Genomic DNA, 24040 nt, shown 5'->3' with positions numbered 1-24040 from the left:
ATCAAGGGAGATGCATCTGTTGGGGAGATGGCAATAGAAGAAGCTGCAGGAAGGAAAAAAGTAAGGATCATCTTTTATTTAAAGAAAAAAATAACCAATTAAATAGAAGGCTGTCTAACTAATGCACACTTGGCAGTTCTACAGACTCTGAAAATCTGGAAAGGAACAAGGATCATCTATGATGAGTGAATAACAATTTTAATGGGTAATTCCAACATTTGACTGTATGAAATCACGCTGAGGGCATGGACAGGGCAGATATAAAATATAGAAACAAGTAAACGGATATGTGACTTCTTGGTTGGTCTACTGCAATTTGCCCTACATGGGGCTGCCTTTGAAGATCACCTCTAACCTTAAATTGATCTGTCAAATTGTCACCAGTGGATAGATCTTTCTTTCTTTCTTTCTTTTTCTTTCTTTCTTCCTTCCTTTCCTTCCTCCCTCATTTCTTCTTCCCATGTCTTCCTTCTTTCTTCCTTCCTTCCTTTCCTCCCTCATTTCTTCTTCCCATGTCTGTCTTTCTTTCTTTTTCTTTCTTCCTTCCTCCCTCATTTCTTCTTCCCACGTCTTTTCTTTCTTTCTTTCTTTTTCTTCCTTCCCTCCCTCATTTCTTCTTCCCATGTCTGTTTGTCTGTCTGTCTTTCTTCCTTCCTTCCTTTCATCCCTCCTTCATTTCTTCTTCCCACGTCTCCTTTCTTCCTTTCTCTTTCTTTCTTTCTTTCTTTCTTTCTTTCTTTCTTTCTTTCTTTCTTTCTTTCTTTCTTTCTCTCTCTCTCTCTCTCTCTCTCTCCCCCTCCCTCCCTCCCTTCCTTCTGCATAGAAAGTAGCAGTATCTAAATGATATCGAGACAGTCTGAAAACATACTTGTATTGTTTGAGGTTTTCCAGTCTATTTACTAGACAGTGAATCTATATATATGATTACATAAGGATTTTTCATCAGAGGAGGGAATAATTACAGCTTGTAATTCATCCAGTTGCCATCACTAGGGTGGGGTGAGGGGGGTGGAGGACTCTCGTGTGGTCTAATTCTCAGGCCTTGGGGAGAGAGAGCCATTTCCATCTGAGGATTATCTTGAAAAGCACAATCAATTTCAGTTCCTCCTCAACATAAACATAATGCTGGAAACATCCCAAGTTGGTTGGTCTTGAAGGTGCCATTAGAATCAGTACAGGTAGTCCTTGATTTACAATCTTTGTTTAGTGACCGTTCAAACTTACAATGGCACTGAAAAAAAGTGGCTTATGACCATTTTTCACACTTAACGACCACTGCAGCATCCCCAGGGTCACATGATAAAAATTCAGACACCTAACAACTGGCTCAAATTTATCACCGTTGCAGAGTCCTGGGATCATGTGATCCCCTTTTGCAACTTTCTAGCAAGCCAAGTCAATGGGAAAGCTTTACTCTTGACAACTGCAGTGATTCATTTAACAACTATGGCAAGAAAGGTTGTAAAACGGGGCAAAACTTTCTTAGCTGCTGTCTCGCTTAGCAACAGGAATTTTGGGCTCAACTGTGATCATAAATCGAGGACTACCCGTATTTATTTTATTGCACAGACTACAGAGCTCTGCTTCCTAACTCCCACAGTTAGCACCTTTTTTTTTTTTTTTCAAAACTTGGCAGGGGTATTTTTCTACTGTTGCCATCAACCCCTTGTCGTGGAAAAACCCAGTGAAAAAGACAAGAGACAGCAGCACCAAACAATAATTCTTACTTTAAGATTCATAGGTTTATTTTGCTAATAATTTGGAACATAGCAAGCATAATAACACCACATCACTTACATTAATAACCCATTGCAATGAGGACCATATGGCATAGCACAGTGGTGGCGAGCCTATGGCACGTGTGCCAGAGGCGGCATTTAGAGCCTTCTCTGTGGGCAAACACGCCATGCCCCAGAGATGGCAACTGTCCTTCTTCAACCAGCCGCCTGCTAACTCGCTGAGGTCCCACGTGGCCGGATGCATCCCGGCAGGGCTAGTTTCCCTCCCCCTCTCCATCCCATCCTTCCTGGCCTCGCATGTCCTCCTTTTCCTGGGCACGACCCACTGCATCGCCTTCTCAGTTGTTGGCCAGCCATCCAGCTCAGAGGCAGCTTTTTTGAACTGCTGGTGGCGGGCTGCGGAGTCCCGGAGTGTGGCCGGCAGGCTGTGGCTGCTGACGGACACCATTGGCCCCCATGCACTCGCTGGCCTCTGTGTGCGGGGGCCGATGGTGTCAGGTGCCCTGGCCCTTGCCTTGCCCCATGGCAATGGCACCCCTACCCTGCCTCACCTCACCCTGCAGGATGAGCCTCCTTCCTCACCTGCCGGAGACCCCCTGGATCTCCCCCAAACCTGCCCACCCCCCAACAGGCATCACTCCCCATGAGCAACATTGGGGTGACCACTCACACCTTGGCGACACCCACCCAATTTGCCATGACCACCACAGCCATGACCACCCGATGGGCCATGCCCACCCGGCAGTAAATAAGTGGGTTTTGGGTTGCAGTTTGGGCACTCGGTCTCTAAAAGGTTCACCATCACTGGCATAGCAGATTCCATAGGACAGCTATGGGCCAATGGCAAATCAGTCAGGTCCAGTCCCAGTCTTTATACCCTTTCTCATTTTAAGACTGTAGCCAAATGGTCTGCTGACTTTTGCTGACTTTCTACTGAACATAACTTTCCACATATACCCGGGTACATTGGAACCCGCATCCATCAGCTCCTTTCAGTTCCCTATTTCTTACTCTTCCAGTCCTGATGTTCTAAATATACACAGAACTACCTACTTTGCAATTTCACATCGCACAAAGCACAGCAGATTACAAATAATACGTCCGTATTGTGAAACAATATAGAGATTGAGTTAAAGCTTTGTTTTAAATCACTCCTGTAGGGCCCTAACCTCAGGTTAGCTCCAGCCTCATCTTGTTATATGAGGAAGGGGCTATGTTTTCATCTCCCACACCCTCTTCCCTAACTGAGCCATAAGTTCTTTGTGGGGAACTTTGAGTCCGAATCTGTTTCAAAGTCAAGTTCTTTTTCACTATACGGCACTGTGCAATCTCAACTGACTTGTGGAATGAAATCCGGTCTTTGCTGTGTTCTTTTCAATTAGCGGTGATGGGCACGCCATTGGAAGAAGACCAGAGTGGGCCTGAGAAGGACTATTTATATGGTTGCTAAGCATCAACACCAATCGAATGGCACATAACAAAAGCAATTTTGTTCTTGAGGGATCATCAGTCAGGCAAATTTGCATTCAGAACCAGGCTGCAACAGTTCTTAACCTCCATTGAGCATGGAGAAACACAGAAGAGAGACTTCTTTTGATTGCGTGTAATTCTCTTGTTCACAGGTTGAAATGTAATGATGTTTTCTGCAGCCTGTAGTTAATTCCCTCCCCTTTTTTCTCAGCAATAAAACAAGCAGGGAAATTCTGGAAGCAAATTAGGCATCAGTGCCATAGATAGCCAGGGCTGATTACTTTCAGACAGTGTTCTCTTGACACACTGAACTAATCACTCGGATGCGCTACACCACAGCTAATTGATGCAGCCCGTAAACTCCATGTTAGTTTTTCTCTCAAACTGATCTGGATTTGTTTGACGCTAAACTATTTTCCCGCCAATCGTCTAACTCCTGTGTGTTGTGAAATTATCCTTCTCAGATAAAATCTTGTAAAAAAAGAGATGTCTCTAGAACAGTGTTTCTCACTTAGCCACCTTAAGATGTGTGGACATCAACTCCATTCTGGGAGCTGATGTGATGATACTGGTCTAGGAATAAGGAAGGAAGGAAGGAAGGAAGGAAGGAAGGAAGGAAGGAAGGAAGGAAGGAAGGAAGGAAGGAAGGAAGGAAGGAAGGAAGGAAGGAAGGAAAAGGGGAGGAGGAGAAGGAGAAGGAGAAGGAGGAGAAGGGGAAGGGGAAGGAGAAGGAGAAGAAGAAGAAGAAAGGAAAAGGAGAAAGAGCAGAAGGAGATGTACTTGGAAAAACTCAAAGATCAGGTCAGGGGCTGGCGAGAATCTATCATGTGATCACTAAGAACAGTGCATAATTTAAACTGATGGTGCATAATTTAAAAAATCAATTTTCCCCCAGTTGCTCAAGATGCTATACTTAGCATCCCATCTTCTTATCTCTCCACATAGCAATATGTGGTTGGTTATTGCAAAGAAACATAGAGAGCTTCGGTGGTTTAAGATGGAATCTGCATCTCCCCAGTTGAGTTAAAGACCTTACTTGCTAAATCACATCAATGTTCAAAAGTAATTAGTTTCCTTGGGTACACATAGATGCATATATCAGCTACTTCCATTTTTTTTCCTCACAGCAACCCACCCGTGTGATGGATTAGGTCAGGGGTAGGCAACCTTGGCTCTTTTATGACTCGTGGACTTCAACTCCCAGAATTCCTGAGCCAGCATGGCTCAGCTTGGAAATCTCTCCCTTTTCCCTCAGCATGGCTGGCTCAGGAATTCTGGGAGTTGAAGTCCACGAGTCATAAAAGAGCCAAGGTTGCCTGCCCCTGGCTTAGGTGGAAGAAGAGGGACTGATCCAAGGGAGCTTCCATGATTGAGAGGGCACTAGGATCTGGATCTCTCCAGTTCTTGTCTTCACCCCTATACTACCCTGACTTTCATTCGCTCCTTTAAGTTTACTTCGTTTAGTTTACATTTTTGATCAGAAGTCTGAATCTTGCCTCATATTGCTTAAGAGAGTGACAGAAGAAGCCCTACCGAAAAGCAAATGAAATTAGCGGTTCATTTAGTAACTGTTCATTTAGTAACTGTTCAAAGTTACAATGGACTTAGGACCATTTTTCACATGACCGTTGCAGCATCCCCAGGGTCACTGGGATCAAAATTCAGATGCTTGGCAACTGTCTCATAGATATGACCGTTTCTGTGTCCCAGGGGTCACGTGATTCCCTTTTGCAACCTTCTGACAAGCAAAGTCAATGGGGAAGCTGGATTCATTCAACAACCGTGTTACTAGCTTAACTGCAGTGATTCACTTAACAACGGTGGCAAGAACGGTCATAAAATGGGGCAAAACTCACTTAACAAATTGTTTCACTTAGCAGTAGAAATTTGGGGCTCAGTTGTGGTTGTGATTTGAGGACTACTTGTAATTGATCTAGAGATGGATAATAATGATAAGCCGAGATGTAAATTGATCAGCTGGCATGGTGCAGGAGCTCTGCAAGGCTTCTGAACTCATTATCCAGCCCAGCTACAGTACACACCCCTTGCCGTTCATCTCACACCTCCTCTGCAGCAGATCCTACACACAACGCAGCTGCAGAGGTAAGATTTTACACTGGGATATACTTACACTGGATCAGACGCTCACAAGCTTGGTTTACCAGATGATAAATAGTAGACAAGGACTGCGCTTCACCCTAGGTGGAAAGAGAAGAGAGTCACTTTGGGCAACTGGTTGAGGCACCAAGCTAGTGTGGGAAATCAGCCCCCCCCCCCCCCCGAGAAGGAAATGTTAAAAGGGCAGAAAAATATATTTCCTCAAAGGATCTTAGAGGCAGAAAAGCATGCCCTGTTTTTTTCTTAATAGCCCCAAGTCTCCCTCCCCCAAACAGAAACCAGCTCTGTAGAAATGCAGATGTAAACCATTCAGAAAAGTTGAAGCTAGAAGATTAAGAAGACAAAGACACCTAAGAACTACATACCCCACCCAACCTCTAAGACAGGACATAATAGGATTATGCAACCGTCATAAATAAGAGACAGATGCCAAAGGGCACACCCAGACTCAGGTCAGAATACATGACACAGGAAATACAAAGCCTCAAACAGGAAACAACTCCAAACAAAAGCCCCAGAGGATATAAAAACCCACTCCCTGTATGTGCTCTCTCTTTCTTTTCTTCCAGAGCCATCTTCCTGTCTGGCTCTCCTCTCCAATAAACTGCAACCTTCTTTCTAAATCAGTCACCATGTTGTTTATTCCCGGCTTGGACTGAACAATGATGAAGACTTTTCCTTCAACACTAGAAAGCAAGAGATGTTGAGTTCTAGTCTTGCCTTAGGTATGAAAGTTGTCTGGGTGACTTTGGGCCAATCACCAGAGATTGGGGGTTCTAGTCCCACCTTAGACATGAAAGCCAGATGGGTAACTTTGGACCAATCACCAGGAGATGGTGGCTAAGACAGGACTGAAACTCACTGTCTCCTGGTGATTGGCCCAGAGTTACCCATCTGGCTTTCATGCCTACAGCGGAACTAAAATTCATAGTCTCCTGACTATGAGTGGCTCAGTTCATCCAGATAGCTTTTATGCCTAAGATGGCACTAGAACTCACCCTCTCCTGGTGATTGGGCTGAAGTCACCAAGCTACTTTCATGCCTAAGGTGGGACTAGAATTCACCCTCTCCTGGTGATTGACTTAAATCACCCAACTAGCTTTCATGCCTAATGCAGGCTAGAACTCACAGTCTTCTGGTGATTGTCCTAAAGTCACCAGTGGCTTTCATTTTAAAGTCAGACAGGAACTCACCATCTCCTGATGATTGGCCCAAGTAAGGTGACCAACTTTTTTACAATGAAAAGGAGGACACAAATAAATTGAAGAAAAAAAATATCGTACATAAAAGAAACGTTTTATTAGTTGCAACAATAATACAGAATACACTATAATATGATAAATGCAGAGTGGTCCCTGCGGCTCCCAAAGCACCAGCCGTGCTGGTTCCGGCCCCGGGGGGCAGCCCGCCATCAACACACCTCACCTGCAGCCGCCCTGCCAGCACCACCGCCCACCCTGCACAGTCCTGTGTAGAGCGGGCCCCGCGGCTCCCACAGCACGGGGCGGGGGCAGCCGGCCACCGCCGCCCCTCACACTCCCGCCCGCAGCAGCCCCGCTGCCCGTGCCTCTTGTGCCCACAGCCATTATTGCCCTAGCAGAGCTGAAGATCAAGAGAAACTTACCGTGGCGTCACCGCTCCAGTCTCCCCCAGGTATCTTTGGTACTAACTAGGAGATGGTGTAGTTGGGTAGCAGGGAGGGGTGCAAAGTTCCTGCCAATTCGCCTTCGCTGCAGACAACTTGCATGTGCAAAGTTTGCTGGTCACACTCAGGAGCAATTTGGCATGCTCAGCAGCAATTCCTATTGGCTTTCGAAAGCCAATAGGGGAAGTAGCACAGCTCATGCAAAAGTTGAAAAAAAAACATCAAAAAAAGGTGCTGGAACGCCGTTCTGAGCGTTCTGTGAGGGAAAAAAAAGCCCTGCAGATTAGTCTTCAAATATCAAAAAGGAGGACATGTAGGAGGACACTTTTCGAGGGAGGACAGAACTCACAAAAGGAGGACTGTCCTCCCTAAAGGAGGACGGTTGGTCACCTTACAAAAGCCACCCAGTTGGCTTTCATACCTAACACAGCCTAAAGCTCACAGATTTCTGGTTTCTAGGCCAGCACCTTAACCACTACACCAATGTTGATATATTTGTGATATTTACTTCTTATTTTCTCGCCCCAGTTGTATTTAATTTTGTGTAAAAACAGTATATCAATCCAAGAGGTATCATCCAAAATTAGATAGTTCAATACAAGCTCATCTTGAAGTGGAATCTCTTATTTTATTGCACACGCCAGTTCGGTTATATGTGTTCCTTACAGAAGATAAAAGAATAATCAAATCACTGAAAACAATTTGAATAAGCTGGGCCATAAGCCATAAAAGCTCACCATAAAATATTATGATTATCCATTTTCATGCCAATATGAGTTTTTATGGATTATAGCAACATTTATGATTTTTCAACAGCTTGATTATTCCCTTGAGAATGCAAATACACAAAAGGAAAGGTTGTAGTGCATTAAGAGATGCATTTTGAAGGACAGTCTATTTATTCAGTCCCCAGAGAACGGCCGCTGGAAGGTGACTTCGCAAAATATTCAGGAATTAATCCCTATCTGATGGCAAGGTTCTTTTCTAGTCATTTTAAACACCAGACCTCTTTGATTAAATGTCTCTTCAGGATCATGTGGCAGCAATTGCATTTAGATTGCCTGTTATTCTGAGAAACAAATAACAAACATAATATTCCCAGAGCAATTTGGGGAAAAGTCAAGAGAAGGAAAAGATGAGGTTTAAAATTAATATCTGCTGGATATCAGGGTTTACAAAGAAGTCTCAAAGACAAAGAAATAGGAAATTCAGGTAGTCCTCAACTTACAGCCATTCGTTTAGTGCCATTCGAAGTTGCAACAGCACTGAAAAAAGTGACTTATGACCGGTTTTCACACTTACGACTGTTACAGCTGATCAAAATTCAGAAGCTTGGCAACTGGCATGTATGTATGACAGTTTGCATGTCATGTGATCATCATTTGTAACCTTCTCAGCTGGCTTCCGACGAGCAATGTCAAGGGGGAAGCCAGATTCGCTTACTGACTGCATGGTTTATTTAACAACTGAGTGATTTGCTTAACAACTGTGGCAAGAGGTCATAAAATGAGGCAAAACTTACTTGGCAACTACCTTGCTTAATAAGAGAAATTTGGGGTTCAGTTGTGGTCATAAGTCAAGAACTACCTGTCTTTAGTCCATTTCTGTTTCTCACTATAGGAAGGTCTACAAGATGGAGGTTGTGCCAGTGGAATCAAAGCCCCACCCCTTTTGTACATGCAAATACAAAATAGGTGGGGCTTGCATTACAATGCCACGCCCACCATCTTCTCTGTTTTGACCCCTCCCTTATAGATGCTAGTGCTACCATGGATGATTTATTCTGGTTTTATAAGTGTTGGGAATTGCCCAGAATTGCTAGATATGGCTATGTGCCAAAATCTAATAAATTAACAATTGCACATCTTCATCCAATTAAAATAAATGATGAGGATCATTTTAAGAAGATTATTGAGAACTATCTCAACAGTTTCCTTTTCAGGTATCATACTTTTGTAACAACATCTTTGATTGTACAGACCATCAAATAACTTTGACAAGAATGTCAAACAAATTAATAGGGCATCTGCAGGGACCACGGTTAGGAATCAGAGCAGTGAGCCCAATTATGTGATCAAAGATTTGCCCTTTTTGACACCTCCTATGGACACCCCTGCTAATGGGTATTTCTCCTCTTTTTCACAGTATTATTTTGATAAAATTTACTATCTTCTTCTACATTTTTAAAATTTTATTCCTTTTATTATTTTATAAGTAACTTAAGACAGCAAACATACCTAATACTCCTTCTTCCTTCCATTTGCCCCACAACAACTCTGCAAGGTAGGTTGAGCTGAGAGAAAGTTACTGGCCCAAACTCATCCAGCCAGCTTTCAGGCCTATGACAAGACTAGAACTCCGTCTCCTGGTGATGGGCCCAAAGTCACCCGGCCGACTTTTCAGCCTATGGTGGGACTAGAACTCCCAGTCTCCAGATGATTGGTCCAAAGATACTCAGATGACTTTCCTGCCTAAGGCGGGACTAAAACTTTCAGTCTCCTGGTGATGGGTCCAAAGTACTGGTAGCTAAATTTAACTGAATTTGGAGAACTGGCTGGCTTCTGAAAGTCCAGTCTAGGCCTTGGAGGCCTCCCAGGCCTAGAACGGACCATCGGAAGTGCATGGATACCACTTCCGGAAGTCCATTGTAGGCATCGGAGGCCTCCCAGGCCTAGAACAGCCCACCGGAAGTGCATGGATACCACTTCCAGAAGTCCGTTCTAGGCATCGGAGGCCCAGCCTGCATCACATAATAGAACCGGTTGTTCAAATATTTGAATTCCACCACTGCCAAAGACACAGCTGACTTTCCTGCCTAAGGTGGGACTAAAACTACGGTAGATCTCACCATCTCTTGGTTTCTAGACCAACATCTTAACCACCACAGCAAATGAAAGAAATGTGCATATATTGAGACAGATAATTATTAAAGTGACCAACCGTCCTCCTTTAGGGAGGACAGTCCTCCTTTTATGAGTTCTGTCCTTCCACGAAAAGTGTCCTCCTACGTGTCCTCCTTTTCGATATTTGAAGACTAATCGGCAGGGCTTTTTTTCCCCTCATAGAACGCTCAGAACGACGTTCCGGCACCTTTTTTTGATGGTTTTTTTTTTCCAACTTTTGCATGAGCTGTGCTACTCCCCCTATTGGCTTTTGAAAGCCAATAGGAATTGCTGCTGAGCGTGCCAAATTGCTGCTGAGCGCGGCCGGCAAACTTTGCACATGCAAGTTGTCTGCAGCGAAGGCGAATTGGCAGGAACTTTGCACCCCTCTCTGCTACCCAACTACACCATCTCCTAGTTAGTCCCGAAGATACCAGGAGGAGACTGGAATGGCATTGCCACGGTAAGTTTCTCTTGATCTTTGGCCCTGCTAGGGCAATGGCTGCGGGCACAAGAGGCAGGGGCAGCGGGGCTGCTGCGGGCAGGAGTGTGAGGGGCGGCGATGGCCAGCTGCCCCCCCCCGTGCTGTAGGAGCGACAGGGCCTGCTCTACACGGGGCTGCACAGGGTGGACAGTGGTGCTGGTGGGGCAGCTGCAGGCGGGGTGTGTCGAGGGCGGGCTGCCCCACCCTGGGCCGGAGCCAGCACAGCCGGTGCTTTGGGAGCCGCGGGGCCCACTCTGCATTTATCATATTATAGTGTATTCTGTATTATTGTTGCAATGAATAAAATGTTTCTTTTATGTACAATATTTTTTTTCTTCAATTTATTTGTGTCCTCCTTTTCATTGTAAAAAAGTTGGTCACCTTACAATTATATATTTTGATTCCACTCTTCTTGTGTTTAAAAAATGGATATAAATCAATTGCACAGACCCCCACTTAAAATTTAATTAAAAATATTAAGGTCCTTAAGTGATTATCAAAGAACATCAAAGAAGCAACAGAGACTCACTTTCTCCCCTCTTTCTCCTTTTGGTCCAGGAAGCCCCTGGAGGAAAAACAAAAACATTATTATCTTCAAGCTATAAATTTAAAAAAAAACAAAACCCAATTATACGTATCTACATCTTGATAAAAGATCTCCTGTAGCTTTTTCAGGTTTGTTTCTTCTCTAGAGGAAAAATGTTTTCCTATAGATAACAGGCCACACTCCCAGGTATAAAAATGCTGGGTCAAAAATGTAATTCATTTCCTTATATAGTACTGTGCGTGCTCGGAGCTGCTTCGGAGAGAAAAATCATGAAAAAACATGAATTGCTAAAGGCATCTTCAGGGAGAACCCCCTGGGAATGCCACACTGAATTCTGCATGGGAGTAAAAGTAGGGTATCAATAATTGGCTGGATCTAGCCCCTCCTCTCCCCATCCACTTTGTTTCTGAAAGCCCTCTGCAATTCTGCATTTGTGCATACAATCTTCAAGCAACATTGAGTCAAACAAAACTTTATGATACCTGTTATGTCCCGAGCCTTGCAAACGGCTCGGGCGTTTGCAGGCAGTCCCGGGCAGGTGCAAAGCTGCCCGGGACCAGACAGGCTGTCGCCAGCGCCGTGCGCATGCGCGGGTGCTGGCGCGGGAAAAGTAACACATTTACCCGGGAGTTGTCTATATAAGAGGCTGCGAGCGTTGGGCGCAGCAGAAGCCATCTACTTGTAAGCTGAACGCAGAATAAAGAAAACTGAGAACTCCAACTGCTTCTCGTGTCTGCTTTCCGCCAAGGACTCAACACTGGCGATGAAGGTGGGATTGCCTTACACCGCCTGGAAAGGAAGAAGTGTAAGCTTACCCAAGTGAGTCCTGAGCGGCGGAACGGCGTCGACTCGGCAGCTACCCGCCAATCCAGTGCGCATTCGGGGGTAGGCTGGCTGATAGACCCGTCTCCTGAAGATGGCAAAAATTGGAAGGCTTTCGGAATTCGACGTCTCACATCCAGAGCGGTGGGAGTCATACGTAGCCAGGGTGGAGAACTACTTCAAGGCAAACCAAGTGAGGGAAGAGAGCTTGAAGGCTGCCACCCTGCTTTGTGTTTGCGGTCAAGACGCCTTCGAAATTGCAGAAAACCTTGCAGCACCTGTTCCAGTAGAGTCTGTCAGCTATGCAGATCTGAAGAAGCTACTGAAGGAGCACTTCCACCCCAAGATGTCCATCATCGCATGGCGCCACACCTTCGAGCAGAGGGATCAACGGTCTGGTGAGTCGGCCAAAGAATACATCGCCGCATTACGGAAGGCCGCCAAGCACTGCGAGTTCAAGGACCTCGAAGAACGACTGAGGGACCGATTCGTGTGCGGGTTAAGGCATCGAGATCTACAACAGAGACTTTTCGCTAAAGAAGAATTGTCTTTCCAAGATGCCTTAAGGGAAGTCACCGCAGAAGAAGCAGCAGGCGGCACTGTCAAGAACATGCGACCGATCAGAAACAGTCCAGGGGTTGCATCCGTGCACCAGGAAGACGTCCAAAGAAACTCCGAGGAGGATCCGGACGAGGAAGTCGACCGCCTCCACCCCATGAAGGAAGAAAATCAGAAGGGAAGCTCTTCAGCTCCGCTCAAGTGCATCGGCTGTGGAGGTCGCCACAGGAGAACCGACTGCAAGTTCCGCTCCGCTACCTGCCGGGCATGTGGCAAACAAGGACACATTGCAGCTGTGTGTCTGGGCCGATGAAAGGTACAACCTCAGGAAGAACTGCACCTGAAAGGTACCAGATTCCCCAGCCAGAATAGGGTAGGGTTTTGCGCTTCGCGAAGAAGCATCCTTAGGACAGGCACACACAAGCCCATTAAGAAAAAGCTGTCACTCAAGGTGAAGCTACAAGGGGTTCCATTATCTATGGAACTAGACACAGGGTCTGCCCTTATAATCATCTCCTTGCATACATTTAGGAAGATTTGTTCCGGTAGTGGGACTCAGGCCAAGTTAAGGCCTTCTGACATTGTGTTAACAGATTTTCAAAATTCAAGAGTGTGTGTTAAGGGGGAGGCCACCCTTAACGTGCAATACAAGAGTTTTGAAGGTCCACTAGACTTATTAGTAGTAGGGGGTGAACGAACGAGTCTCATAGGACTCGATTGGTTTGAGGCCCTGGGGATACACGTCACAGGACTCAACAGCTTACAAACACTCGACCTACAGGAAGTCTGCAAAGAATTTGCAGATGTTTTCAGCCCCCAGCTGGGCACATTCAAAGGACCCCCTGTGTCCTTAAAGCTAGACCCCACTGTCACTCCCATTAGAATTAAAGCAAGAAGGGTCCCTTTTGCTTTAAAGAGTAAAATTGACACTGAGTTAGACAAACTGATCCAACAGGGAATCCTAGAACCTGTTGATTCCAGTCCTTGGGAGACCCCCATTGTCACGCCTCTAAAGGCAAATGGGGACATTCGCATTTGTGCTGATTACAAATGCACACTCAATAAGGCATTGCAGCAACATGCCTATCCTGTTCCTGTGGTCAGTCACATCCTGGCCTCTCTCAAGGGGGGGCGTGTTTTTGCAAAGCTTGACCTAGCTCAAGCATATCAACAGCTGCCTGTTGATGATGATGCTGCTATAGCTCAGACTATTGTGACCCACAGAGGGGCCTTTAAAGTAAAAAGGCTACAGTTTGGAGTGAATGTCGCTCCTGGGATTTTCCAAAGCGTAATGGAAAACACACTACGAGGGATACCAGGGGTTTGCCCCTACTTTGATGATGTCTTGATTGCAGGAGACTCCACACACATTCTAGCTGAACGGCTAAGGGCTGTTCTGTTAAGATTCAGGAAATCAGGCCTCAAGCTCAAAAAAGACAAATGCAAGATTGGGGTGCCTTCTACTGAATTTCTGGGGTTCAAAATTGATGCTGCTGGGATTCACCCTGCTGAATCCAAATTAACTGCTATTTTAAAAGCACCTAGGCCAAAGTCCAAGGCCGAACTTCAGGCCTTCCTAGGTCTCCTGAATTTCTACACTTCTTTTCTTCCACATAAAGCTAGTGTAGCTGAGCCTCTTCACAGGCTACTAGACAAGCAAGCAGTGTGGCAGTGGTCACAGACGCATGAGGCTTGCTTTAACGAAGTCAAGGCCTTGCTCACTTCTAACAGTGTACTTGCACATTTCAACGAGTCCTTCCTGTGTGCATCGCTTGTGATGCGTCCCCTTACGGGGTTGGAGCTGTCCTGAGCCACCTCAGGTCTGATGGAACTCAGGTTCCTGTTGCATATTATTCAAGAACATTGTCTTCTGCCGAGCGCAACTACGCTCAGATAGACAGGGAGGCTCTGGCTGTTGTTGCTGGAATTAAAAAATTCCATGATTTTCTATATGGCAGGCATTTCACGGTCTTCACTGACCATAAGCCTCTGCTGGGACTGTTTACCACACGTAAGCAGACTCCCCAAATCATTTCCCCTAGAATGCTTAGGTGGTCTATTTTTTTGTCTGCATATGATTTTTCTTTACTCCACAAGCCTGGGAAAGAAATGGGCCATGCTGATGGCCTCAGTAGATTGCCTCTGTCAGTAGTAGAAGCTGACCCTGCGCCAGCTGTCAACATTCTATCAATCCAAGCCTTGCCCGAGCTCCCTCTTAGTGCCAGGGATGTTGCCGCTGAAACAGGTACAGATCACACACTTTCACGTGTCCGTTCCTGGGTTTTGTCTGGTTGGCCTGAGCACTGCCCTAGTCCTGAGTTTCAGAGTTTCTGGTCCAAAAGGAACGAGCTGTCCCTTTCTCAGGGTTGTCTGCTTTGGGGAAACAGAGTTGTCATTCCCACCTCAATGAGGACTAGGGTCTTGGAATCCCTCCACGAGGGTCATCCTGGCATTGTTCGTATGAAGGCTCTTGCACGCAGCCACTTGTGGTGGCCTGGTTTAGATAAAAATATTGAGGCTAAGGTGCATGCATGCCACCTGTGCCAACGATCTCGCCCAGAGATGCCCCAAGCTCCCGTGCACAGATGGGAGGAAACACAGTCCCCATGGTCTAGGGTGCACATTGACTACGCTGGGCCCTTTCAGGGCCAGTTCTTCTTGGTCCTTGTTGACAGCCATTCAAAATGGCTTGAGGTTGTGCCTGTCTCATCCACCACCACTGCAAAGACTATTCAGGTACTGAGGGGGATTTTTGCTGCACACGGGCTCCAGATGTCATTGTGTCCGACAACGGCCCTCAATTCACTTCCTCCGAATTCCAAGCTTTCTTACAGGCAAACATGATTCGTCATGCCACGTCTGCACCTTTCCACCCGTCCACCAACGGTATGGCTGAACGTATGGTGCGCATCACAAAGGACGCCTTGAAAAGACTCACCTACGGGGACTGGCATCACAGGTTGGCTGACTTTCTCCTTTCTTATCGCACCACACCGTCCACTTCTACAGGGAGAAGTCCAGCTGAACTTCGTTGGGGGCGTCAACTTACTACTAAACTTGACCGGTTGCATCCGGACAGATTGCCTTCATCTACCTCACACCATGGGGCACCTAGACAACTACTTGAGGGTGCCCTGGTCTGGACTCGTAATTACGGGCCTGGTCATACATGGGTCCCCGCTTCTGTTTCCAGGGTCACAGGTCCTCTATCCTACGAGGTAGCCTTGGAAACGGTCGTGTCCTGCGCAGGCACATCGACCAACTCCGCCCTAGGCGGCATTTTCCAGCTGAGACTCCTGGGTCTTTTCCAGGGGGGGAGGGGGACCCTTTGGAGCAAAGGGAAGGGCACGAGCTGCTGCCCATCTCCACTGATGGAGCCACAAACGGCCCATCCCAGGGTTCCGCGAGAGCTCCGAACAAGAATTCTATGAGCCTACCCAACTACCAGGCATCCACGCCTACTCCAGCCAGGGAGTCACCCCGGGGGCATACTCACTTTCCACACACATCACACAGCACTCCAGTCATGGAGGATACCCGGGAGCATCCCAACAAACCATTCCCTGCAAGAGAGCTGGCACACAGTCCCCAAAGTTGGCCTGACCTTACCCCAAATCCTACAGGGGGTCAAACATACAGGGAGGTGGTCGAGGAACCAAGTCCCGACTACAACACCTCTAGCCCAAATCAGGGAGTAACTGAGTTTTGGGAAGGTACAGAAACCCACACAAGCCCGGACACAGAACGGGGTTCAGGGAATGGACAGCCTCCTGACAGGTCTTGGACGGACCTAGGAGGTTCAACAGAGACGCCCAGCAGTGGCTATCACTTCAAGGGGCCCGAGGGTCTACAGCTAGGCATGTCAACCAGGTCACAAAGTGACAGAAGCCCTGGCCTGACGAGCCCGGTGGGCGAGCAAGCAGGCCAGGCATCGGGGCACAGTCCTTGGAAGGCACCAAGGCAAAATAAGGAGAACAGGCTCACATCTCCCTCCAGTCAGGGAACTCCTGCTAGTAACCCAGAGTTGAGAAGGTCACAGAGAGCAAAGAAATCTCCTAAGTACCTAGAGGATTATATAACATTGCTGGCAAGGCAAAAGCCAGCAAACAGTGGGAGCACTGGGGAGCGTAACGCTTTATAGCATAAATGATTATATGTTGGTAGTAGTTTTAGCCCGGGGGAAAGGGGTGTTATGTCCCGAGCCTTGCAAACGGCTCAGGCGTTTGCAGGCAGTCCCGGGCAGGTGCAAAGCTGCCCGGGACCAGACAGGCTGTCACCAGCGCCGTGCGCATGCGCGGGTGCTGGCGCGGGAAAAGTAACACATTTACCCGGGAGTTGTCTATATAAGAGGCTGCGAGCGTTGGGCGCAGCAGAAGCCATCTACTTGTAAGCTGAATGCAGAATAAAGGAAACTGAGAACTCCAACTGCTTCTCGTGTCTGCTTTTCGCCAAGGACTCAACAATACCAATAAAGGAGAATATTTGTAGCTGAGGGTTGAAATGAGAGGTCCTTGGTGCTCTCTGAGCTTGCTTGTTTTCTTGCAGACGTTTCATAAAAATAACCCGGTTTTGAACGTTAATAAAACATTGGAGAACACTGTTGATTTTAGAAAGAGCCGGCATTGTCATACTCCACTTTGTATCAAGGCTGCAGCTGTGGAAGTGGTCAGTAATATTAAGTCCCTGGGGGTGCAGATAACTAACAACCTGACTTGGTCTCTTCATGTATTATTTTTAATGAAGCATGCAAACCAACATTTGCATTTCTTGCGTCGGATGAGAGCACCTCTTTCTCCTTCTGTTCTGGCCACTTTTTACAGAGACACGATTGAGAGTGTTTTAACAAACTGCATCACTGTTTGGTTTGGTGGCAGCAGAGCCTCAGATGGAGTGTCCATACAGAGACTGGTAAGGATAGCTGAGTAGATTATAGGAAGCTGCTTATAAGTGCTATGTGCTTAGAGCTCGGAGCAGTATTCCAATATCTCAGGGGCTACCACAGAGAAGAGGGGCTCAACCTATTCTCCAAAGCATCTGGAGGCAGGACAAGAAACAATGGATAGAAACTGATCAAAGAGAAAAGCAACCTAGAACTAAGGAGAAATTTCCTGACAGTTAGAACAATCATTCAGCGGAACTGCTTGCCTCCAGAAGTTGTGAATACTCCAACAATGGAGGTTTTTAGTCCCACCCAGTCTGCGTTACCACCGCAGCCATGCCCACCCAATGGGCCACACCCACCCAATGGACCATGCCCACCCAGCACCCGACGATACATAAGTGGGTTTGGGGTTGCAGTTTGGGCACTCAAGTCTCTAAAAGGTTCGCCATCACTATCCTAGCCCATCTACCAAGATCTTTCCCACATGGCATTACAGGTGGCAGGGAAGACTGGGAGCTGTAGTCCCATCATAACATCACAAACAGGGTACCAGCTTGTGGCCACTTGAAATAACAGCAGGAGCAGTAGAGCTAATTTAATATTAGATGCTTTCTGGGTATGACATCTGATTCCTTTGTAGGATCAAAGCAGTTGTCCCTCTTGTCTCACTCAGCATTAGATTTCATGATTAGAGAGACTTTAACCTAGTTAATCTCAGCAGGTAACATCACCTGGTTGACCTTACATGTGTAGTATGATCAGGGCTGTAAGAACCTGTTTAATGAAAAGAAGGACTAGGAGTGACATGATAGCAGTGTTCCAATATCTCAGGGGCTGCCACAAAGAAGAGGGAGTCAAGCTATTCTCCAAAGCGCCTGAAGGCAGGACAAGAAGCAACGGGTGGAAACTAAGCAAGGAGAGAAGCAACCTAGAACTAAGGAGAAACTTCGTGATCGTTAGAACAATTAACCAGTGGAACAACCTGCCTCCAGAAGCAGTGAATGCTCCAACACTGGAGGTTTTTAAGAAGAGAGTGGACAGCCATTTGTCTGAAGTGGTATAGGGGTTCCCGCTTGAGCAAGCGGCTGGACTAGAAGACCTCCAAAGTCCCTTCCAAGTTTGTAACTCTATTATTCTATTACATGGTTCTGTTATAACTATCGATTGACTAGGAAATGAAATGTTGGATATCCTTAACTGCAGTGAGTGATAGTGAGGTGGCGTGGAGCCTTACCGTGGGTCCGACTTCTCCTGGGGGCCCTCTGTCTCCAGGGCTACCCCGGGCCCCTGCTAAGCCTTGGAATCCCTGCAGGAAGAAAGGAGAGGCGTAAATGACTAGAAATGCAACAGGATGGAAGTGATCAACTCCTTGAGGTTTAAAAGAATCCAGCGGAATTAGCTTGCAAAAAAGCAGGATGGGGAAAAATTACAGACACAGATTTATTTCCTTGAGCTGCATAGCTAGGGAAGAATATTTAAAAGAGTATATCGTACGTGACTTCATGTTTCCCTCATTTCCTGTTAATATCAGAGCTTAGGGGATAGAACAATAGACTGTAAAAACAGTGTTTCTTCAAATGATGCTGTGGGAAATCTACCATATTCCCTTTCTAATAGCTTCATTGTGTAGGGATGCTTAAGCTAGTTTTCTCTTCCATATGATCACTTTAAAAAAAAAGGTGTCTTAGTGTCAGTTTTGACGCCTAGTGGCTGCCTGGAAAGTCCCTGCCATTTTCATGGCAAGGTTTTTTGGAAGTGGCTTCCTATCGCCTCCTTCCTAGAACTAACAGAGTGACTGGTGCAAGATCACCCAGCTGCTTCCTTTCTAAGACAGGACAGCATCTCCTAGTGCAGTGGTGGCGAATCTTTTAGAGACCGAGTGCCCAAACTGCAACCCAAAACCCACTTATGTATCGCCAGGTGCCAGGTGGGCAAGGCTGTAGTGGTCATAGCAGGCTGGGTGGGTGTGGCCAAGGTAGGCATGGTCACCCTGATGTTGCTCATGGGGAGGAATGCCTGTGGGGGCCGGGCAACGTTGGGGGAGATCCAGGTGGATCTGTCAGGTGGGGCAGGAGGCTCGTCCTGTGGGGTGAGACGAGGCAAGGCGAGGGTGACATTGTTGCAGGGCAAGGTGAGGCAGGGGCCAGGCTGGCTGCTGCCTGACACCATCAGCCCCCCCCCCCCACAGAGGCCAGCCAGCCAACAGTGTCCATCAGCAGCCACAGCCTGCCAGTCCCTCGACCGGCACATTCTGGGGCTCTGCAGCCCGCCACCAGCAGTTCAGAGAAGCACCTCTGAGCTGGATAGCCGGCCAACAGCTGAGGAGGCAATGCAGTGGGTCGTGCCCAGGAAAAGAAGAGCATGCGAGGCCAGGAGGGATGGGACGAGGGGGAGGGAAACCAGCCATGCTGGGATGCATCCAGGCATGTGGGACCTCGGTGAGTTAGTGGGTAGCTGGTTGAAGAGGGACGGTTGCCATTTCAGGGGAATGGCGTGTGCCATAGGTTCGCCACCACTGTCCTAGTGATTGGCCCAAAGTCATTCAACCAGCTTTCATGCTAAGGCAGGACTCAAACTCAGAGTCTCCTGGTATTTGGCCCAAAGCCACCCGACCAGCTTTCACGCCTAAGGCAGGACTAGAACTTACACTGGTACCTTGGTACTCAATTGCTTTAAATCCCACTGAAAACTCAAAGCATTTTGATGCAAAAATTTTGTCCCGGTACTCGTCATTTGTTTGGTACTTAATGCACAAGCTAAAATTTGGAAGTGTTGGTTACCTTGTGACTCACTACATTATTCCTTATTGGAAAAATGTGTTTGGTACTCCACATTTTTGGTACTCATCGTGCTTCTTGAAACCAGTTAAAAATGAGTACCGAGGTACCACTGTGTAATCTCCTGATCTTTGGTCCAATAACACCTAGCCAGCTTTCATGCCTAGTATGGAATTAGAACTCACAGTTTCCCACTTTCTGGCTGGATGCCTTCACCTTATGCCAAAATGGCTCTCGTGCATGATAACTTATCATAGTAGTGATTCCTTTTCCTTTCTCTCCTTTGCTTTCTCTTCTACTCGTCTTTTTTATATATCTCTTTCCCTCTGTCTGAAGGGCAAAACAGGAAGATATCTGATTGCCTGTTTCACTGATGTAAGGAGGAAGAAAAACGCCTCAATAATCGAAGAGATGTTCCAGAAACTTTTAGATACCAACCCAGGCTTTTGAAAGATGCCTCAGAGCAGTGGTTCTCAACCTTTTTAATGCCGCGACCCCCAACCGGTCGTAAGTCGAGGACTACTCAACCGGTCGTAAGTCAAGGACTACTCAAATGGTGCAGCACCGTTTGCAGAATGGGACTTTTGGCAGGCTCAGCAGGGCAGAGACAGCCTGGACAATTCCTATTGGCTTTTGAAAGCCAATAGAATTAGACTCTATTCAAGAGGGTCTATTCTATTGGCTTTCAAAAGCCAATAGAATAAAAGGGAGTAGCACAGCTAAGGAAAAGGGGAAAAAGAAAATGGCGGACTCCGTTGTTTGGCGACCCCCGTGAAATGGTCGTTCGACCCCAAATGGGGTCCCGACCCACAGGTTGAGAACCACTGCCTCAGAGTTTGGAGCCAGTTGGTTATGTCCCCTCCTTGCCAAGAAGCCGCCAGAAGCGAATAACCCAGTTGCTAAATGGCAATGAAAGCACACAGAATTTAACGCTTGTTCTTCCTAACCCAAGGGGACGCTGCTGGTAGCAGCTTTTTGGAATGGGGTTGTTCGTTCTGGAATGGACACTGATTTCCACTTGACTGAAATTGCTCACCCGTGGTCCTGGCGGCCCTGGTGGTCCAGCTGCTCCTTCGAGTCCTCGAACTCCCTGCGAAAAACATATTTATTAACAGAAAAGAATATTTGTAGCCCAGGGCTGAATTGTGAGCTCCTTTGGCCTCCCTGGGCTTGGTTCTTTCTTTGCAGATGTTTCATTACCAAACTAGGTAACATGATCAGTGCTAGAAGGGATGGGGTTTGCTCTTTGTCAGTGGCTTGCCGTGTCAGTGTTGGTGGGAGCGTTCTTGGTGTCTCTTTGCTTAGGCTGTTTATTGTTTGATTGTTTGTCTGAGTTGGTAGTTCCTTGACTGGGGTATGGTTTACTGCTTGATTGCTGGTCTAGTATTAAACAAGTAAGTTCTTGTTGTTGTTAGTTGCAAAGTCGTGTCTGACCCATCGCGGCCCCATGGACAACGTTCCTCCAGGCCTTCCTGTCCTCTACCATCTTCTGGAGTCCATTGAAGCTCACGCCTACTGCTTCAGTGACTCCATCCAGCCACCTCATTCTCTGTCATCCCCTTCTTCTATTGCCTTCCATCTTTGCCAGCATTAGGCTCTTCTCCAGTGAGTCCTTCCTTCTCATTAGGTGGCCAAAGTACTTGAGTTTAAATTTCAGGATCTGGCCTTCTAAAGAGCAGTCAGGGTTGGTCTCCTCTAGGACTGACCGGTTTGATTGCCTTGCAGTCCAGGGGACTCGCAGGAGTCTTCTCCAGCACCATAGTTCAAAGGCCTCAATTCTTTAAACAAGTAAGTACTGGAGCACATATTTATTTATTTATTTATGAGACTTATATACCGCTTTAAGTGCAAGCACTCTCTAAGCGGTGTACACCAGTAAGCAATGTATGTGTATGTATATATATATATATATATATATATATATATATATATATATATATATATATATATATATATATATTTACATTGCCCCCAACAGTCTGGGTCCTCATTTTACCTACCCCGGAAGGATGGAAGGCTGAGTCAACCTTGAGCCAGTGAGATTTGAACCACTGACCTGCTGAACACAGTCAGCTAAAGTGGCCTGCAGTACTGCACTCTAACTGCTGTGCCACCTCGGCTCATAACATAACACCAGACCTGTCACTAGAAGGCAAAATCACGAAACTGCCTCTCACGTACTTTGGCCGTGTCATGAGAGGGAATTCACTGGAGAAAGCAATTATGTTTGGAAGAGTTAGTGGTAAAAGGAAACCAGGCCGTCAAAGAACATGGTGGCCAGACACTATCAAAGCTGATACCAGTCAGAGCACAGAACAACTCAGAGAATTAGTGCAAGATCAGAAGATGTGGAGAGACCTGGCCCATAGAATCGCCAAGACTTGGACACAATCGAATGGATAACATTATCAAGTCTTATCAGGTAGACCAGACATGAAACACAATCATATAAGCTAGTTTTACTTTATTTTAATGTTACATTAATAGAATCTTGCAAATCTGAAAGTACTGTTTTCTTGCTGTCTGACTTACAGCCTGAGAAACTAGGGTGGGTCCCTTCTGAACTTCTTTCTCCTCCCATTGTGCAGCTGAGGGCTATGCCATCTAACCATACTCTAGGCCAGACATGTCAAACTCGCGACGTCATGCAACGTATTGGGATGGTTTTGCCATTGCCGGCAATTGGGTGGGCGCGGCTTCTGCGTGATACGTCCAGCCCGCGAGCCGGCAGTTTGACACCCCTGCTTTAGGCAGTATCTCCTAGCCCTGTGGTGGCGAACCTATGGCACGCGTGCCACAGGTGGCACGCAGAGCCCTCTCTGTGGGCACGCGCGCCGTCGCCCCAGTCCTCGGCCTTCAGCTGGGTTTTATAAAACCTTTTCACTATAGGCCTCCACCGACGTGTGCAAAAAAACCAGAAGGGTTCAATCAATCAATCAATTTCAACTTCTCACAGGGAAAAAAAAATCTTGTAAAGTTGGAATTGATTGATTGAACTTTTTAGTCCCACCCAGTCTGCGTTACCACCGCAGCCACGCCCACCCAATGGGCCATGCCCACCCAATTGGCCACATCCAGCCAATGGGCCACACCCAGCACCAGATGATACATAAGTGGGTTTTGGGTTGCAGTTTGGGCACTCAGTCTCTAAAAGGTTCGCCGTCACTATCCTAGCCCATCTACCAAGTTCTTTCCCACATGGCATTATAGGTGGCAGGGAATACTGGGAGCTGTAGTCCCATCATAACATCACAAACAGGGTACCAGCTTGTGGCAACTTGAAATAACAGCAGGAGCAGTAGAGCTAATTTAATATTAGATGCTTTCTGGGTATGACATCTGAGTCCTTTGTAGGATCAAAGCAGTTGTCCCTCTTGTCTCACTCAGCATTAGATTTCATGATTAGAGAGACTTTAACCTAGTTAATCTCAGCAGGTAACATCACCTGGTTGACCTTACATGTGTAGTATGATCAGGGCTGTAAGAACCTGTTTAATGAAGAGAAGGACTAGGAGTGACATGATAGCTGTGTTCCAATATCTAAGGGGCTGCCACAAAGAAGAGGGAGTCAAGCTCTTCTCCAAAGCACCTAAAGGCAGGACAAGGATGGAAACTAATCAAGGAGAGAAGCAACCTAGAACTAAGGAGAAACTTCCTGACAGTTAGAACAATTAACCAGTGGAACAACCTGCCTCCAGAAGCAGTGAATGCTCCAACACTGGAAATTTTCAAGAAGAGACTGGACAACCATTTGTCTGAAATGGTATAGGGTTTCCTGCCTGATCGGGGGATGGACTAGAAGACCTCCAAGGTCCCTTCCAACTCTGTTATTCTGCTATTCTGTTGACATGGATGGGAGATCACCAGATTGTAGACCAGGGAGCTGAAAAACTATTCCAGAAAAAGGTATCAACAAATCATGTTTAGAATGATGTCACCAAAATGACATGGACATAACCTGAAGGTATGGAGGTTGAGCACCTTTTGAAGGAAATAAATGTTACCTTTGATCCTTGAGGGCCATCTTTACCTGCTGCTCCCTGGGGACCCATCATACCCTATAGACAAGCAGAGGTCTGATTTAGAAGGTACATTCCAAGCCAAAGCAGTGATTGA

At 46.7% G+C, this 24040-nt stretch overlaps 1 protein-coding gene across 1 annotated transcript in view; it reads right to left on the bottom strand.

The window, feature by feature from the left end:
- LOC120304815 (collagen alpha-1(XX) chain-like) overlaps positions 1-24040 on the bottom strand; it is a 66912-nt gene that overhangs the window by 9232 nt on the left and 33640 nt on the right. Inside the window, exons 6-10 of the mRNA XM_039335788.1 lie at positions 23929-23982; positions 20961-21014; positions 18382-18453; positions 10868-10903; positions 5341-5407 (exon numbers count right to left, since the gene is read on the bottom strand). Coding sequence (XP_039191722.1) covers positions 5341-5407; positions 10868-10903; positions 18382-18453; positions 20961-21014; positions 23929-23982 — 283 coding nt within the window. The remainder of the gene's footprint in view (positions 1-5340; positions 5408-10867; positions 10904-18381; positions 18454-20960; positions 21015-23928; positions 23983-24040) is intronic.

Source organism: Crotalus tigris, unplaced genomic scaffold, assembly GCF_016545835.1.
Source record: "Crotalus tigris isolate CLP2741 ecotype Arizona unplaced genomic scaffold, ASM1654583v1 scf7180000017659.2616968, whole genome shotgun sequence".
Lineage (NCBI taxonomy): Eukaryota > Metazoa > Chordata > Lepidosauria > Squamata > Viperidae > Crotalus > Crotalus tigris.
Note: the sequence above shows the minus strand (reverse complement) of the source record. Positions and strands in the feature narration are given on the sequence as shown.